At 37.1% G+C, this 20,693-nt stretch overlaps 1 protein-coding gene across 2 annotated transcripts in view; it reads right to left on the reverse strand.

Annotated features, from left to right (window-relative positions):
• The window catches only part of Ddx56 (putative ATP-dependent RNA helicase DDX56), a 234,228-nt gene that overhangs the window by 79,566 nt on the left and 133,969 nt on the right, over positions 1–20,693 (reverse strand). For both annotated transcript variants that reach the window (XM_067147356.2, XM_067147357.2), the window contains exon 6: positions 5,559–5,738. In XM_067147356.2, the coding sequence (XP_067003457.2) occupies positions 5,559–5,738 (180 nt within the window). The remainder of the gene's footprint in view (positions 1–5,558; positions 5,739–20,693) is intronic.

Consider the following 20,693-nt stretch of genomic DNA (forward strand, 5'->3'; position numbering starts at 1 on the left):
ATGTATCAGATTTCTGTGTGATTTAGAGAAGTCATCAGTATTGAGTGTAAATATAAAGTTATGTGTGGCATGTCTGTCTGTTAGGTCATCAGCCCAGAGGCTGGTTGGATCCTCAAATAGCACCACCAAAGGTTATGCGGTTATAAGGAAACCCCAAAAACCAATGGAAGCACCAACATGAGGCGTACTAGGCAAGATGAGGAGTGAGGTAGTTTGCCATTGTTTTCCTCACTGGGTCAGAAAGTACTATTGCAGCACAGCTGACCCTATGAGCAGCAGCTTTTATAACACTCAGATGCACTAGTCATGCTCCGAATGTCATTACTCAGCACTACCCATACCCCAGCAACTTCCATATTGTCACAGCCATGGATGTTGACTGGGACTTTGGTGGAAGCTACACTTTACTCTGGCCTGTGCCAAGAGATGGATGCAAAAGTACTGTATCCATCAAGAAATGACAGCAAGCAGATGTGTGGCATAATAAACCAATATTTCAAAGAAGAGGGTTATGGTGATGGTGGTGGGTATTCGGCGCACCATTTCATGTATTGTACTGTACTTTAAGATGGTTGTTTCAACCATCTGCAAACTCTGTATTATAAGAGAAATTTGTACTGTGGACAAGGACAAAGTACAGAATCAATTGTAAATTTTGTAAAACTTCATATATCAGACCAACTGGTAGAAGTTTTACAATAAGATATCAAGAGTATTTAAATGTCGTCAAATACAAGTTTTCAGCTAAGTACATCCACATGGAACACTTCAGCCATAAAATATACGTCAATTAATCAACATGTTAGAAAACATACTGGCATAATTCATATATATCAATATAATAATCCACAACATAACCTAAATGAAATTAATGAAAAATTTAATTTACTGTATGAACCTTTTTATTCCATTTGTATGTAAATGCAAATTCGACAACATGTGGTACCACACCCAACGAATGAAAGCTCTACCTTCCCCATCTTTGGCTCCTTTACCAACTCCCCTCAAGAACTTGTAAGCTATGAAAAAGTTAATGATGACAAACATGAAATTCTAGGTGTAAAGCTCATCTCTAAAGATAATAGGCAAGTTGATGTCTTTGGGGTGTACAGACTGGGAAAGGGTAGCGCTGACACTGATTCAGAATTCTTTGATAAGATAATCAGCTAGGCCTATGTGGGAAACAATATGGAAAGGAATGTGATAGTAGGAGATGATCTCAATTACCAAATGTCAATTGGGAAGGTAATGTGAACGACAGGAAGCATGGCCAACAAATGGCAAATAAGTTAATATGGGAAAGCAGCTATTCAGAAAGTGAAGGAACCAATTAGAGAGAAGAATATCCTGGATGTGGTGCTGGTAAAACCAGATGAGCTCTAGAGAGAAACCGAAGTAATAGATGGTATTAGTGATCACGAAGCTGTTTTTGTTGTAGTTTAAAAAAATGTGAAAGAAAGGACGGTATTAAAATTAGGACTATTAAACAGTACTATATGACTGATAAAACAGGCGCGAGGGAGTTTTTAAAAATTAACTATGATCGGTAGAAAACGGTAAATAAAAATGTAAACAGACTCTGGGATGGATTTAAAGCAATTGTTGACGAATGTGAAAATAGGTTTGTACCTTTAAAGGTGGTAAGAAATGGTAAAAATCCACTATATTATAACAGAGAAGTAAAGAGACTAAGAAGGAGGTGCAGATTGGAAATAAATATAGTTAGAAATAACTGTGGGAGTAAAGAGAAATTGAAGGAATTTACTAGGAAATTGAATCTAGCAAAGAAGTCAGCTAAGGATAACATGATGGCAAGCATAATTGGCGGTCATACAAATTTTAGTGAAAAATGGAAGAATATGTATAGGTACTATAAGGCAGAAACAGGTTCCGAGGAGGACATTCCAGGAATCATTAATGAACAAGGGGAGTGTGTATGCGAGAATCTTCAAAAGGCAGAAGTATTCAGTCAGCAGTATGTAAAGATTGTTGATTACAAGGATAATGTCCAGTTAGAGGAGGTGACTAATACTAAAGAAGTATTAAAATTTACCTATGACAACAATGACATTTACAGTAAGCTACAAAAGTTGAAAACTAGAAAAGCAGCTGGAATTGATAAGGCTTCAGGGGATATACTAAAGACAATGGGTTGGGATATAGTACCATATCTGAAGTATTTACTTGATTATTGTTTGCATAAAGGAGCTATACCAAATGAATGCAATTTTGCCTTATGTTGCACCGACACAGATAGGTCTTACGGCGACGATGCGATAGGAAAGGCCTGGGATTGGGAAGGAAGTGGCCATGGCCTTAATTAAGGTACAGCCCCAGCATTTGCCTGGTGTGAAAATGAGAAACCACGGAAAACCATCTTCAGGGCTGCCGACAGTGGCGTTCAAACCCACTATCTCCCGGAGGCAAGCTCACAGCCGCGCGCCCCTAGCTGCATGGCCAAATCGCCTGGTACCAAATGAATGGAGAGTTGCTATAGTAGCTCCTGTGTACAAAGGAAAGGGTGATAGACATAAAGCTGAATATTACAGGCCAGTCCGTTTGACATGCATTGCATGTAAGCTTAGGGAAAGCATTCTTTCCGATTATATTAGACACTAGCTGATGTACCCGTGCTTTGCTATGGTATTCTCAGAAAGACAGTCTTTGCGGTTTTCCTAACTGAACTCAACTTAGGCCATTACTAAAATGTCAGTAGGAATGTAGGATTAAAAGCAATGTTGAAAATGAAAACCTACAACCTGTTTTCCAGTCTTTGACCGGGTCAGGGATGTAATGAATGAATCAGATATAGGCTGTTATTACGATGGGGTCGCCACTCCCAAGTGATTTATATTAATGAGTGATAGATGCTATGAAATGAGAATGGAGAGTGTTGCTGGAATGAAAGATGACAGGGAAAACCATAGTACCCGGAGAAAAACCTGTCCCGCCTCCGCTTTGTCCAGCACAAATCTCACATGGAGTGACCGGGATTTGAACCACGGTCTCCAGTGGTGAGAGGCCGACGCGCTGCTGTCTGAACCACAGAGGATACCCTAAAAGCAATGTTATCATATAAAATACTCGACCAAATGAAAAACCACATATTTTCTCACTTTTAACAAACAGTACTACGGTGCAATAGTTACAATTTATTGTTTTTATATCCACCTTATTCTATACATAAAAATGTTCATTGTCTCTAAAAGGAAATTTACTACAATACAAACATTAAATGGGACATTTCGCTCATTGTGTCGAGCATCTTCAGCCATTTTGTACAATTATCTCAAGGTTGAGTCATTATATTAAACCTTATTTGACAATTATGTCTTCATTAAAATGTTATTATACAATAAAATATCATTACTATATAAAAGGTAAACACGAAGAAGTAACAATTAAAAATGGGTCTATAACAGACTAGACGTTAATCACAGGAAGTTGATGTCCAAGTCATAGTAATGTGCCAATTAAATTGTAAGATTTGGCTAAAAATTCCCGTTTTTTCTAACACTGCTAGTGCTAAGTTACTTATCAAAGTATAAATGTTCATATGAAGATTAATGAATTAGAAGATTCAATTTGTAATATATTCTCGTTAGATGCGAATTACACCATTATTAAAAAATGGAACATTGGAGGTTTGTATGTATGTGTTGTACTTGTAGTCTTAGCCAATTCCCAACTGATTTGAGTTGGCCAATTTTTACTGGTCTGTTTGTTATTAAAGCGTGGTTAAAAGGGACATGAATATTAGTTACTTAGTTGTTGGTGTGCTGTTTATTGCAACGTTACGTATGAATATGTCTGTAACAAAAGAATGTTATGAGTGTGATGCTTTGTAATCGTTTATATAGATTTTATGTCACGCTTTAGTGCCTAGCTGTGCTTGTTGCAGTACTGAGACATTTTGTCTTCGTGTTCTTACTTCTTAAATCGGAAATGCAGATGAAACTCCGATTTTCTTTGATATGCCGAGAAACACAACAATTACCAAAAAGGGAGCATCCAATGTAGTCAAGAGGATTAGAGGGGCAGAGAAGCTTCGTTTCACAGTTATGCTGGCTGTTACTGTGGACGGGCAAAAACTTCCTCCCTATGTAATTTTCAAGCGAAAAACAATTCCCAAAGAGAAATTTCCTTCCGGTGTGCACATTCATGTTCAGGAGAAAGGATGGATGGTGGCGGATCTCATGAAGGATTGGTTGCATGTAGTATGGGGAAGACACCCTGTCCATCTCTTAAATCACAGGTCTCCTGGTTTAGGACAGTTTCTGTGGCCATCTTGTTGACGATGTTTGTCAATAAAGGGTCAACCAGAAGACTGATGATGCAATAATTCCTAGTGGCTTGACGTCAGCTTTGCAGCCTCTTCATCTAAGCATCAACAAGCCATTCAAGGACAACATGCAGCGGGTATATTCCGAATGGATGGCGGGAGGTTCTTATACTCTGGCAGCTACCAGGAAGATCAAGAGGCCTTCACTAGAATTCATATGTGAGTGGATTGTTCGTGCATGGGGACCAATCTAACAAGACATCATTATGAAAAGTTTCGAGAAAACTGGCATTTCCAATGAACTAGATGAAACTGAAGAGGACTGCACCTGGGGGATAGAAGAGAATGGGAGTGATTCATCACACATGACTTCGGAAGAAAGCGATGATGAATGACATGGCAAGTCTATTTCTTTGAAGTGAAATACACATTAGTTTAGGCAATTTTACAGATTTTACCCTAATAAAGTATTCTAATTTATTTCAGGTATCTGGCTCCTATCTTCAGCGAATTCTCGCGTGACATTAAAAGACAGCGGTTTCCGTATAATTATTGTTAGGGAACGCATTATTGTCTTTGATTTTGTATTGAATTATACATATTTTAATCGTTTTGTACTATTTTAGGTCTTTTTCATTTCCATTTTAAATTTAGATTCACATAATTTTCCCTCCCTCTTTCTTGAGGTGAAAAAAATAATTAAAAACGGGGGGGGGGGGGGAATTACGCGAGTAAATACGGTATTAGCAATTTTAGCTGCCAATATGGAAATCATGAGACTCATATCTTGTAGTACTCGCAAGGTAGGAAAAATTATTTCTTAAGGGATGTCCAATGCACTCAAGTCAACCGATTCAGGATGTTATGAATATTAAAATGATTCATAACTTCAAATATATATACAGAAATATGCAAATGCCATGAGAATATGCACTAACTTTCAAAATATGCATTTGTATATGAGTGTATGCACCTCCTAATCAGTATTGCCATGGTTTTCTAACTTACAACATGGCACAGCAGTAGAAGAAAAGCCTCAAAACTGTTCAAATTTTATTGTTTATTTGGTATTAAATAATGATCTGAGAAATAAATACTATGATTTCAACCATTTATGTGCAGATGATATAAGCTCAGACTTCCAATACTGTTACCCAAGTGTAAAATCTAAAAACATCTATGAATAGCATTAAGAATACCATTAAAAAGTGTAAATGGGAAGTTCAATTGCTTCAAGCTCCTTCAAGCCCTTTAACAAACTAATGGTTTTACGTACCTCTTCTTTCCAGCCAATGGTCCAGAATAAGATTCTTCAAGGGCCTTCTCATCTGATGCTATGATGATGTCATAGATTCCTTGGTTGAACTGGTGCACTGAGTGACAGCGGACATTAGCAGGTAGCTCAGAATTCAACACACATGTAGGGATCTTGAATTGTTCCAAGTACAGCTTCAGTCTAACAAAGACAATTAAAAGTATTTAACACATATAAATATAATTTCTTTAAATTATTCACTTGTTAAGTGGTGTTCTTCCTGATGTTATAGCTGTCAATTACAATGCTACTATTATGCTACTAATGATAAAGAAACCAAACCAAACCAAACCCCATGGCACTACAGCCCTTGAAGGGCCTTGGCCTACCAAGCGACCGCTGCTCAGCCCGAAGGCCTGTAGATTACGAGGTGTCGTGTGATCAGTACGACGAATCCTCTCGGCCGTTATTCTTGGCTTTCTAGACCGGGCAGCTATCTCACCGTCAGATAGCTCCTCAATTCTAATCACGTAGGCTGAGTGAACCTCGAACCAGCCCTCAAATCCAGATAAAAATCCCTGACCTGGCCGGGAATTGAACCCGGGGCCTCCGGGTAAGAGGCAGGCACGCTTCCCCTACACCACGGGGCCGGCAATGATAAAGAAAACTCCCCAGAAAGTCTCCAAGAAGGTACTTAAACTGATTTGGTTTCTGATCACATGATTACGTAGTAATTTCTTTTGCTAATCTTGACTTTATCACTGCTATATGACATGCAGTGCAACAAATTAAACTGAGTGATATCTCAAAATTCTTAAACATGTAAATCTATATTTCAAAATATACTTAGTGTTTAAATCTATAAAGTAAATATATTAACAGTTCACTCGAGGTATAGCATGTAAGTATTTGTGATAAAAGTTTCAACTAATTTTTAAATTTGACAAAGTATATGAAGTGAGAGTTAAGGGTGAACCTTTCCTGCATTAACACCATATAATTTTCCCTATAATAATGCTATCACAACAGTTAATTATGTAACTGTCACAAACATGGAACAGAAGGCCATGATATACAAGAATATGAAAAAGTACTCTAGGCTTTGGAGACCCTAATACCAGTAGAGATTAGAAGACACCAATGAAGATCAGATAATTTTATTCAGTAGTTCTCAGAAACCTCTAGAAAAGTGGATGCCACTTATATGAGAAATTTTACTTCGAATAGTTTTCTCTAAAACTATTCTTCTTGTTAGCTCACTTGAGATATTAACTTTGAACATACTGTAGCTCTCTACATCTAGAGGGTACCAGTGTGTATGCTCCAGTAGGTGTATTTTCCAACTGTAAACATTCACTCAATGCTGTTGGCATTATTAGCAGACAAAACAAATAGAAGTATTGCAAAACAATCATACTTGATTTATAAAATAAATACACCATTTTCAAGTATACATGTAAAATATTGCAAATTACAATAATACAGTATATAGGCAAACCTCTCAATGACAAAGATTGATATAATGATAAACTTGCATTAGGCAATATCTTCATACAGTCCCGACAAACTTTCTATCTTAATAGCATTAATTACACCAGCCTGCGAAGACTTTCCGGCAAAAGCAATTCTATGTGATATTTAGTGTAAAAAACCCCACAGCACTTAACACCCTCGAAACGGCCTTGGGCTGCCCAGTGACCACTGCTCAGCCCGAAGGCCTGCAGATTACGAGGAGTCGTGTGGTCAGCACGACGCATCCATTCGGCCGTTATTCTGGGCTTTCTACATTTAGTGTCCTTATGTAAAAAATAATACCAGTTGTTTCGTATCACGTACAGATTTGTCACAAGTCATCTCATGTTTATGCTAATGGAGCTTCGTTGCTGTAAATGAAGTTTGGATTGGTTGTATGGAATGCAGGTATGGACATATCTGAAAGAAAATATTGTAATGTGCTCTGTTTTGGAGGAGAGTAGGTAATCATACAGGAACACTGGAAGAACAATTAGAACAGTTGCACTTCGCGCATGTGCAATGTCAGACGAGGTCAAAGCACCAAAATCGCGTTTCTCCGTAGTCTGAGAGGAGAATCTGAGAACGTGTCACGCCTTTATCTAAAAGTTACAATATGCACTTTAAGTCGATTGAGTGAATAAGGGAGTTAGTTTGTGTTAAAATGGGAAGTGGCAGTGATGTTCGGAGGTGAAAATGTGTGAACAATCCCTACTCTTTCTGTTATATATGTGGCCAGTATAGAATTAAAGGCCAGAAGCAAAATATTACGCCATTTATAAAAAGCCTGTACTTGGCATATTTCAACACAAAGTTAGGTGATCATGACAAGAATTTTGCACCACATACTGTGTGTAAAACGTGTGTAGAAAACCTGCGGCAATGGTACAGTGGATTCTCGTCGTCAATGCCATTCGGAATCCCAATGGCTTGGCGGGAAAAAAGAAATCATTTTTACGAATGTAATTTTTGTTAATATAAAGTGTCCGGTTTCAATATGAAAAACAAAAAGCACATTGTGTATCCCTGCCTTCCACCTGCCATAACCCCCGTACCACATGGACCCGATATTCCTGTCCCAAAACCACCAATACAGTTATCAGAGAGTGTGTATTTGTCATCTTCGAGGGTGGAGGATGGTGGTGATGATACCTTTGTACTGGATGTTGAGGATAAAACTTTACGTCTTTTTAATCAGTGTGACTGAAATGATTGGGTGCATGACCAAGGCCTCACTAAAGAAAAGAGTGAACTTTTAGGATCAAGATTAAAAGAAAGAAATTTGTTACTTCCTAGGACAAATTCATATTGTTACAGAAATCGGGAGGAAGAATTCCGGCAGTTTTTTGTTCACGAAGACGAACTTGTGTTTTGCTGTGATATCCCTGGCTTGATTTGTCATCTTGGAACTATTTACCGAGCAAAGGACTGGCGTCTATTTATTGATATCAGTAAAAGAGGTCTCAAAGGTGTTCTTTTGCACAATGGAAATAAACTTGCTTCCGTGCCAGTTGGCCATTCAACATCCCTTCGTGAAAACTATCACAATTTATCTATGGTGTTGCAGAAACTGAACTACAGTGAACACAGATGGTTACTGTACTGTGATTTAAAAGTGTGCGGTATCATATTAGGGCAGCAAGGAGGATATAAAAAAGTTACGCTGTTTTCTGGGTGAGTGGGACTCTCGGGACAGGGATCGTCACAGGTTAGTGTGAGTAGCCCAAGAGGAAATGGTTTGTGTCTGGAGAAGAAAACATCGTAAATCATCCATTAATTGATCCTCAAAGTGTGTTATTACCCCCTGTACATATTAAATTGGGAATTATGAAGCAGTATATGAAGAGTTTGGAAAGAGGCAGACCCTGCTTTCAGTACCTCTGTCAGAAATTTCCAGGACTTTGGATGCCAAAATTAAGGATGGAACACAGCTTCATCATGGGAATCATTCAAGGATGCTTGTAGCAAATTCCTGGGTAATGTTAAAGATGTCAACAAGCAACAGGTTGTGAAAACAATCCTTTACAACTTCCAGAAATTGGGTTGCTGCATGAGCTTAAAATTACATTTCCTGCACAGTCATCCTGCAAATTTAGGAGCATTAAGTGAGGAACATGGAGAGCGGTTCCATCAGGATCTAAAAGAAGTGGAACGAAGTATCAGGGGCGATGGGACGTCACCATGAAGTCAGATTACTGTTGGTGTCTAGTGCGAGATAACACTACTGAGGAACACAAATGCAAATCAACATAGCATTCATTCACATCAAAGTGCAGCAAACAATAGTGTTTTTGTAGTAAGATTCATACATTCTAGCAATTAACATGTTACTTTTTTGTATATTCATTGCAATTTGATCACATCCCATTAAAATTACACATATTTTCTCTATTATGGTGTTTTCTACTGAAATTACATATCAAATTTGGATTTCAAATAGCAAAAAACACTGTATGGTTTACAAATTTGAAATCAGCACACCTAAATTAGGGTAAATTACTTCTTCAACCTTTTGCTGAAGAGAAAGTTTTTTTTTTGTTTGTTCCATAGGCCGGTGTTATATTTATTGATAACAGCGATGAAGCACTTTCAGGAACATCCTGTTGTAATGATATGAATCTTGACCTTAAATGTTTTTCAGAAAGCAATAGCTGATCCTTATAGACTGTAGCAAATGTAGCTAATGACATGAGGATGGGAATTTATATGAATCAATGGAAATGTAATGTAGTCGTGGCTTTTGTCAATAAAAATCAGTAAGTTTGTAATTAAAATGAGCAGTGTTTAAAGACTTGGATGGAAGAGTGTAACAGAAAGCAGTTGCAAAAATCCATTCTATGCTGAAAACATTTCTTAAAAGAAATTTAGGAAAAAGTTATGATTGGACAATTTGACTATGTGCGAGAGCATTTGAAGATTGGAGTTTCAGATTATGTGGATAGTGCTACAGTAAAATGATTTTACAAAATAAGGGCTCAAAATGCTCCTATAGGAGCTAACAAAGCCCTCCTTTTTGCTAAACTACTCACTGATGAACTGATAGTCACAGAAGTGAACAACAGGAAAAGGAAGGAGTTAAGTAGAAACCAGAAAGACCCTCTATTAAGAATTGCTGGAACACACAGAATAAATTGAGTATGATGTTAGTTCCCTTCAATGTGTTGCAAAGGAATGGTTAAGTGCTATTATGTAATGCAATTTTTATTATGTACTTAACCCATTAGCGCCTAGCGTTGCCATATGGCAACGATTTTCGCACCTTTTTCTTTTAATGCTGTAGGCAACAAGAAATAATCTGGAAGATTGTGGTGTCATCCGACAGTTAGAGAAGGGTTTGTAGAATCTAGTAATCATGTTTATTTCGTTTTAAAATCTATTGTTGTGACATAAAGACTGGTGGACTCTTGGTTATTTTAAGATTCCTGCGAAATGGCTGCCGGCTTCACGTAAGAAGGATATAAAATGTATAAGTGAAGTTCTTTCATTGGATTATGTTTACAGTAGTGTTGTGCACACTTCATTATATATGTTTGTTGAATCATTAGCGTTGCCATATGGCAACGCTAGGCGCTTATACTCAGTAAAATAGCTGCAGCTGTCAGATCATGATACTTTATACTGATTCATACATCTTCATTTCAGGAAGGGATTTTCCCTTTTAGAAGCACTGGATATGCTACTGACTGAAGATCTCGATGGTGATATTTTTGTGGAACCGCACTATGTAAATGTACTTACAGATGAGGGCTCCTGCTGATGAAGATGATGGTGGGCTTGTTGATAATCTCTCTCTCAAAAGTTATGTGTCAGTGCTGAAATGAAGCTTGTAAATAATGAAAGAATCGGGATTAGGTCTACTGATGCAAGATCTGTTTCAATACCCGATGCTGCGAAAGAGCGGATAACTGATAGAGGAAATAAGAAATCAAATAAAAAACCAAGATAGACTGATGGGGCTGATTTCAATATTGGGCGACTGTTGACATTTCCGGAGCCTAGTTATAGCAAGTGAAAATCCATGACTGTTGTTGACATTTTTTAATTTTTTAATTGTTTACAGATAACCAGCTGATCGAACATTTAGTTCGAGAGTCTAAAATGTATGGGGTGTTTTTAAATTGTACGGACCCACAAATAACTTCTGATGAAATTCGTTGCTTTGTCGCCATACTTTTCATTTCTGGATATAATAGGTTGCCCTCCAAGCGTTCTTATTGAGACACGCAGGATGATATGAAGACAGTGAAAGATTGTCATTCTCTATCTCTGTGGCTAACGCGCAAGTATTGAGGGTGGGCTTTTATATGCCTCCGAAAGTATAGACTAATTTTTTGTAACTGCATCTGAAGTTCTTCTTCTTCTTCTTCTTCTTCTTCTTCTTCTTCTTATTTTTCTTCTTCTTCTTCTTCTTCTTCTTCTTCTTCTTCTTCGTATTTTTGATTTTTTTCTATTGTTCCAGTGAGTGTTTTATTTTGACAGGCAATGAACTGTACATATGTCTATATACTGTAAACAAATATTTTCTCCTTTGTTCAATAATTCTATTTTTTTACCGTGGTGTGAATAAAAACTGATATTCCATATTCTTACAATAAATAATGCTAAGATATTTCAACATTGTTATTGCACGAAAATGAAAAAAAACCCCACTTTGCAACCTAAATTCGACTTTCAAAACTCATTGTTTAAAAATAGGTAGTGCAAACGCCTAGCGTTACCATATGGCAACGTCAAATATCTTATGATCTAGCGATTCCAAAATTCTGATACTTGTTTTATTAGTTTATTTTGGTCTCAAACATGCGGCAAAACACAGTAAGTAAGCAAATCTCAGAAAAAAATTAAGTCAGGCACTAATGGGTTAAACTAGATAAACAATGCCCTACGTATTTTTAGCCTCCTTACATGATACCTTGAATTAACGTGCAAGTCAAACAGTGTTCTGTATGCAATAAACTATTCCCTCATTTTACCCATACAATTTGCTTGGGCCCGAAAATACTGTTATACAAACGTTTGACTGTATAATAAGATAGTTTCTTGTTAATCCGAACAATGCTAATCAGAAAATCTGGTTAATCCAAACAAAAGGGTCAGATAAAACAAATTTAACTATTCCCTCATTTTACCCATACAATTTGCTTGGGCCCGAAAATACTGTTATACAAACGTTTGACTGTATAATAAGATAGTTTCTTGTTAATCCGAACAATGCTAATCAGAAAATCTGGTTAATCCAAACAAAAGGGTCAGATAAAACAAATTTAACTTTAAAACAAAATTTATTTTATTTTAAAAATGATGAAAAAAAGCATATTCTAAGGATTTACAATTAGTATTTACTGTACAGTACATATTTATTTTGAAGTGGTTCTAAAAATAGCAGGGTATTCATACCACCCTGCCCCCATCTCTAATTGCACATAGCATGCACACCCATTGCACCTTACACCTTACAGTAAATTTTTAATAAACATTATACAAAAATTTTATAATCCACATAAGTCTTGGATCCACTTTGTTTGGATTAATGAGAGACTACTGTACCTTCAGCTCAAGTAATTTTAAGAGAACCACAATTAAATCCACACGCATTGTAAATTGTACTGGTTAATGATATCATACATTTATAAGTTTGAGATGTCATGTATAAAGAGATAGGAACATGAAAAGGAACACATAATAGGCTGAATACAATGACAGGTCTGCATCGAAAGAGGGACCAATAGCAAGAGGAGACAAGGGACAAACATGAAAACATACAAGGACAATCTCCACTTCTATATACACTGTCATCTCCAAATAGATGGCGCTCTCCTCGTCACTCCCAGTTACTGTACATCTTCTCAGCCCTTAACAGGCTTGTCTGTTCTGTTTCATTAGGAGGGTAGGCATCAACACTCCTTGAGGGGACATCTTCATAGATCTTCAGTCATTGTGTGGGAAGTGTAGGATAAGAAGAAAGTGGGTTTAACACAGGAAAACTGAAGACGAATACGAGCGGTAAAAGACTAGAAAAACACGACACTTGTTTTGTCCTTTCCAATAATTAATTAGTTTGAAATGAATTTATCTACAATTAGAATGGAGGAAGGAAGTCTAGGAGGTTTGAGTAATACAGAAGCATCTGGCCTTAATAAACATGTTAAACATTTATTTTCTTAACTTGTCTACCCTCTCCTACCTCGCAGCATTATATATTTTTGTTTTCTTACTCTATCCCCCAGACGAAGCGCTGATTAATACAGCAAACACCTGAAAAGCCTTACATCCGATCTATTTTTGACATGCTCTATTGGTGAAAATCTAATTCCCTCCATGAGAACTTAGAATTTTCCATTTGGAATTGCTAGGCGGGCAATAATTCCATTGTGGAGATTTATCTCCCGTGTGCGGTTATCAGACTGTGTCTGTTATAAAGGCTTCTGATAAGTTCACCTGCATACACTCCAGCGGGTCAGCGTCAGCGTCAGTGGGTAGGGTCTGACACATCCCACTCTGATGAGTCTAGTGTCAGACCTACGACGAACCGCTGGTTAATAGAGCAAACGCCTGAAAAGCCTTACATCTGATCTATTTTTGACATGCTCTATTGGTCAAAAATGTCTAATTCCCTCCATGGGAATTTAGAATTTTCCAACAGGATAATGCACACCCCCATGCTGCTGTTGTAATCCAACGTGCTCTACACAGTGTCAACTTGCTGTCTTGGCCTGCTCGATCCCCCAATCGAGCATGTGTGGGACATCATTGGACAACTCCAGCAGCATCCACAACCGGCATTAACCATCCTCTGTTAACCGACCAAGTGCAACAGGCACGGAACTCCATCCCACAAGCTAACATTCCGCACCTGTACAACAATATGAATGCACGTTTGCATGCCTGCATTCAACAGTCAGGTGATTACACCTGTTATTAATGGACCACCATGGCACATATGCGATGGCTTTTCTCGTGCAATTATTAACCTGTAGTCTTGTACCTTTAACCAATTAAATGTCACCTCGACAAATGTACTGTCAAAATTTCCGTATTCTACACTCCTTATTTCATGGTGTTTGGATATTTTTTTCTGCCAGTGTATAATGGTCGGATGCAAAGAAAAGGAATGGTAGAAGTAATTGGACCTTTTGGATATGGGAAGAGGGAGAAGTTTGTGGATTTTTGTGTGAGAGATGAAGTGTGGGCAATTAGTGGATGAGGAAGAAGAATAGTAGAAAGATTACAAGACGCTGATGGGGAAATAGGACAAATACAGTAATTGATTACTTCTTGGTGGAAGGAGCAAATTGTTGACAGTTGTTAGAAATAACAACCTTGCCAGCATTCTAGACAACTACCTTTATATTTCATAACTGTTAATCTAGGCAACTTTGTGTGATAATCCCTTATGAATATGTTGCATTCCTTAAAGTTCAAGCAGTTTTTTTAAATTTCCTTAAAGCCCAAGCAGTTTTTTTTAATTTGTGCATACGAATATTTTAGTTTTTTCCAAGTTGTAACATTACGTCTACTAATGTTTTTTTTCTAAAATTCATGATCCTTATGGTCACACACAGTACGTGTGCTTATGTTTTTTTGAAAATAGATAAATTTACAGAGCAAAAATGAAAGTAGTAAAAAATAGAATGAAAGAAATAAGAGAGAAAGAAGGTTGGAAATGGAAAGATATGCAAGTAAAAGGAAAAATGCAAAATGAATCAAAACAACATACCCAGAACTGACGTGTAGATTGTGGAAGTGGAATGGGACATGTTCAAGGTGTTTGTAAGCTGTGCAGTGTGTGCTATTGGCAGAATAGCCGAAAGAGTGAAAAATAACACCACACCATCATGGAATGAGAGGACAAAGGACACAGTGAAAAATAAGAAAGTATCAGGATATGAAAAGAAGGTACAAGAAAGTAGCGAGTGAAGAAAAGAAGATAAGCTGGGAAGGATTTATACGAGAATTAGAAGAAGATGTGTGTAGCGATAAACGGATGCTATATGGACATGTAAGGAAGAAAGCAGGTGAAAGGGAAACGAGGAGAGATAATGGCCGAGGCATAACAATTTCCCTCAGCAAAATATATTTTAAATGAACGTTTCTATTTGACATTTGTTCATCTGTCAAGCTTTGAACTACATAAAATCAACTTCATGGTCCGTATTGCACTTATACAGATTCACAACTAAATATTTTTTTATTTTTTGCCTTGTCGATACATTAGTTGTGTAAGGCAACTTATTAGTTAAAAGTGGTACTTGTTTCGTATTTTAGTGACATCTTCAGCCACATAATAACATTGTTTAGATGAAAAATTCATATATTGACAAAGTATCAATGCTTTGAGAGAAAGGACACTATGAGTCACTTTCTTGTTTATTTGGTAATTAGTGCTATTCTGAATTCGTCCACCATCTGATGATGGTGAAAACAGAGTCACTCTGAAGCGAGCGCAGCGTAAATGCTGCTAGCTTGCAGTGTCGCGCAACTACTCAAGAGTCGGTCGTTTGTTGGGTCTGCTGTGGAGCTAGCCCCGTCTATGGCTACGCTAGTCGACACCAGCTGAGTGCCAGAAACTTCCAGCACTGCCGAAAGAATTACGGAAGTATTATCATCTTATTATATTTGATGAAACTGCCATGAAAGGGATGCTCTTCTAACCTGATTAAGGTTACTCTTCACCTCATCATTTTGGAATTATCAGTGTGAGTATGTGTTTTGGAAACTGTGTATATTACAAGCAATAATTTTTATTCGTGAGACTACAACTTTTTTCATTTGTTTCAAATTGCAAAATTTCCATTATAACGACTTGCCTAACTCTATGTGCAAGCTTTAAAAACCGTATGTTCAAAAAGTGATGTCTACACATCGGATATGTATGCAAATGCATATTTTCTTTGCTGATATGTAGACCTCCAAAACAGACAAGGAAGTGCGTTTGAAGGTGAAACTGGACGAATTATTAAGTTAAATAGTGCATACATTTCAAATTTTGGATTTATTGTGCATGTTTTTGTATTTATATGCATATTTTAACATATTTTACAAGCAGTCTTCAAAAAAATGTAAAGTAATTAATGCCGTAAACTCTTTTGGCAATGAAACAGTTCAAAGGGACTGGCACTCATCAGGACACACTTCCAAATCGTACTAGTACTAATCAAGAAGCTAGAAACACGTAGTTGCGTCTTGGTGATTCGCTGGACATTATGGAGAATGTGAAGCGTAAACTGGAAGGTATCAAAGGAAACCTCGGACTCCGACTGCAAACAAAATATTGTGATGTCCTTAAACAAAATCTGGTCTACGACATCATGGTAGCTATAAACAAATATTTGGCTGGTAACGATAATGTGGGTCTAACAGAATGTTTAACACCTACACTCGCTCCTGAATTCAAGTAAAGTCCTGTCACATCTATAGATGTAGAGAGATCATTGTCTGGATAGAGACTAGTTTTACCAGACAAATGCTACAGATTCATACCAGAAAACTTGAAGAAGATTGCTGTAGTGTACTAGAAAGCAAATTATGGACAAAGAAAGTAGGGTGTGCAGTATAAAACGAAAGAAGAATGTATATTTGTTTCATGGCAAGTGCAAATACTTAGGTGTGAGATTTCAAAGTAATTTGCACTGGAAGGGTCATGTTGATGACATTGTTGGGAAAGCATACAGATCGTTACATGTCATAATGAGGCTACTTAAAGGATGCAATAAAGAATTAAAAGAAAAAAGTTACTTAAGTATGGTTCGTCCATTATTGGAATATGCAAACAGTGTTTGGGATCCTCACCAAGAATACCTAATAAAAGAAATAGATAGTGTGCAGAGGAAAGTAGCAAGATTTGTAACAGGGGATTTCAGGAGAAAGAGTAGTGTATCAGAAATGTTAAAGGAACTTGGGTGGGAAACTTTAAGTAAGAGAAGGGAGAAAACTAGACTTATAGGATTATATAGAGCCTACACAAGAGAAGCAGCATGGGGAGATATCTGTGAGAGGCTTCAGTTGGAAAATAATTATATCGGCAGGACAGACCACAAATATAAAATTAGAAGGAATTTTAGCAGAAGAGATTGGGGTAAATTTTCATTCATTGGGAAGGGTGTGAAGGAGTGGAACAGTTTACCAGGGGTAGTGTTTGATCCTTTTCCAAAGTCTGTACAGATATTCAAGAAGAGAATAAACAGCAACAGAGAAAATAAATGAAGTGTTAGAGGGCATTCGACCAGTGCAGGTTATTGTAAATAAAAAAATGTGTGTGAATAAATTAATTCCATCCCCTGGTCTAAGGAGTTTGGACAGCCAAAGTAGGGGACTGCCTGTAGGGGTGAAGTACAGTGGGGACTTCGAGGGCACTGGGACCGCTACGGTAGCTGTGAAGGCCCTTCAGGAACTCGGAAAATTGGTGGCAAAAGGGACTCTGGTTAAGACGCAGCAGGTTGTTATGCTACTTAGGTTCCGGAATGGGAAAAAAACAGTAAATAAATGCAATGTGAAGTTTAATTTTATACCAGTTGTATAGTATCATTTGAAGTAATTCCACATACTGTATATCAGTTGACTATATTTGTAAGTTGTACAGGAGATATTATAAGTAGAATTTTGTAAACAATATAAATTTATTAAGGATGAGCTGTGTGTTTAATAGAAAAAATTGTTAGCGTAAATTGTATAATATTGCATTAAAGGAAAATTTTCTTATCTTGTTAATTTAATATTTAGTGCTTGTCAATAATGTATTTTAGTGTACCATTTGCCACCGAGGTAGACACCTCATTTGCAAATAAAGAGATTTTGATTTGATTTAAGTGTGCCCCAGTGTGTCAATTTGGGCTCGTCAGATGGTAACTAACACACCTAACAAGACGCATGGCTAGTGTATACTGTGGAAGCCACTGTGTAGGCTACTTGGAGCCACTGGCAGCGCCAATGCACTATGAGAGACTTTGTCCCATTTAAATAAATTGATGCCTGCTAGGTCATCAGATGATACAGATACTGATTTCCATAGGGAACCTGAAATATTTGTCCTGAATGACTAAATTCATAATTCCAATGCTGGCAACCAAGAATGAGTTAGCTGGAAAATTTATAATATCCAATAACGCACCAATTATATTGGAATTACGTTTTTAATCACCCAACCTCATACAAGTAAGGAGGACTGAACGCAATGATAAACAGAACAATATCTATATCAATGCGCAAAACCAATTTTAACAACGAAACATTGAATAATAAAATATCGTGGTAGAAAACAACCATCTTTCCAACACAATAGCACCAGCTAATAAAAAGAGCAATGGAAAAACAAACAAACAAATCCCTACCCGAAAACAATACGTACATGGTTCTTAATTTTGTGAATAAAAATACATACATAATTCCAAATGTGTTCAAAAAGGAAGGATTTAAAATAGCGCTCAGAACAAACACCACATTACAGAAACAAATTAGTATATGTAATCTGAATTTTTAAAAAGACCCTTTTTCTGCATCAGGAATTTATGAACTAAAATGCCAAGAATCAAATTGTAATGCCACATACACCGGCCAGACACAACGCAATTTCCACATTGGGTACAAAGAACACACAACGGAATTAGATACAACAGACACTCAGCATTTGGCAAACACACATATGAAAATACACACCACTTCACAGATATCAACACAGATCTAAAAACTGTACACATTAATAATAAAAGAAAATCATTGAATGTTAAAGAAGGTATCGACATTTACATCACAAAAAAAACATACCAAGCCAACATCAACGACCACACACATTAAAAATTCACCCCGTTTTGCACTACTTCATTTCTGAAGAACATTCCACACATTTTGCATTAGCGCTTAATGAATCCCATTGGAGGTTACTTTGACTTGTATGGAATGTGGGTTAGAATATCCTTATCTGTAGTAAATTCTCTGAAATTACACAGTGTCTTGGTCACTCCAGATGTTTTAGTAGGATATCTTCTTCTCCTCCTACCGCTTTTCCCACACCTGTGGGGTCATGGGTGCGAATTGTGTCACACATTGCGCGCACACAGACAGACAGACAGACAGACAGACAGACAGACAGACAGACAGACAGACAGACAGACAGACAGACAGACAGACAGACAGACAGACAGACAGACAGACAGACAGGGCCCTGTTTTACAGCTGGATGCCCTTCCTGATGCAAACCTTATATGGAGGAATGTAATCACTAATGCGTCTTTCTGTCGTGGTTGGTTGTGTAATGTGTTGTCTGAATACGAAGAGGAAAGTGTTGGAACAAACAAACAAACAAACAAACAAACACAAACACCCAGTCCCCAAGCCAGAAGAATTAATCAAATATGATTAAAATCCTTGACTTAGTCGGGAATTGAACCCAAGACCCTCTGAACCGAAGGCCTCAATGTTGACCATTAAGCCAAGGAGTCTGTTTAGTACGATATCATTTATCAATAAATGTATACAATTCATAGATCGTTCAAATCATTAACATAAATCTAACTCCAAATACACAGCAGCAACAACAACATTAATAATAATAATAATAATAATATAAGTAAAAACAAAATCTACGAATATAGTTCCATGAAAGACTTTCACGTTAACTTAAATTACATGATGGAAAATTAAAGAAAACCAGCCAATCCATTAAAAGCTCATTAGACAACCCCTAAATGATGTTCTAAAATAATTCAAATTGATAAAAATAATAATATAACAATAATAACAAGAAAAATGGCAGCTTATTTTGAATGAATTTAAATGTCAAGTAACAAACTGCAATGCTACGTTATATACAAGAACTGAATTTTCATGCAGGAATAAAAAATGCAAATACTATTCCAATAAGAGTTGAAATATGCAAAAGTCGTATAACAGAGAATTACCAGTATAATAGGCAGCCCATTACATGCTCATTAAGAATCCTTGCTACATAGTTTACAAAATAATAATTATTAGCTGAAACGTGTCAAGACATGACAGTCAGTGGGGTAAATATTTATTGAAGAATTTCCTTATATATTACATTCCTTATACCTTATATTTTTACTATTTTCTTTACATTGCATCAACACAGCCAGGTATTACAGTAATGATGGGATAGGAAAGGGCTAGAAGTTGGAAAGAAGCAACCGTGGCTGTAATTAACGTACAGCCCCACCTAACTAAGCCCATGGCACTACAGCCCTGAAGGGCCTTGGCCTACCAAGCAACCTCTGCAGATTACGAGGTGTCATGTTGTCAGCACGACGAATCCTCTCGGCCATTATTCTTGGCTTTCTAGACTGGGGAATTAAGAACAATAGACACACAAAATGATGCTTTTTAAGAAAAAACTTTTTAACCAACATTTCATTTTGTGTGTCTGATGTTTATAATTCATTATATATGTCTTACCAAGGATGACCCAATGCCAGGTCGAAACATGTCTATGTCTGTGTAAAGGTTCATCTTAATTGGACGTAAAATATTATAGTACTTTTTTTTTTGCTAGTGGCTTTACGTCGCACCAACACAGATAGGTCTTATGGTGATGCAAGCTCACAGCCGCATGTCCCTGACCGCACGGCCAACTCGCCCGGTTATTATAGTATTGACTAAGAGGATATCAACATAATTTTGTAAGAAGTTCAACCG

Source organism: Anabrus simplex, chromosome 5 (genome assembly GCF_040414725.1).
Source record: "Anabrus simplex isolate iqAnaSimp1 chromosome 5, ASM4041472v1, whole genome shotgun sequence".
NCBI lineage: Eukaryota > Metazoa > Arthropoda > Insecta > Orthoptera > Tettigoniidae > Anabrus > Anabrus simplex.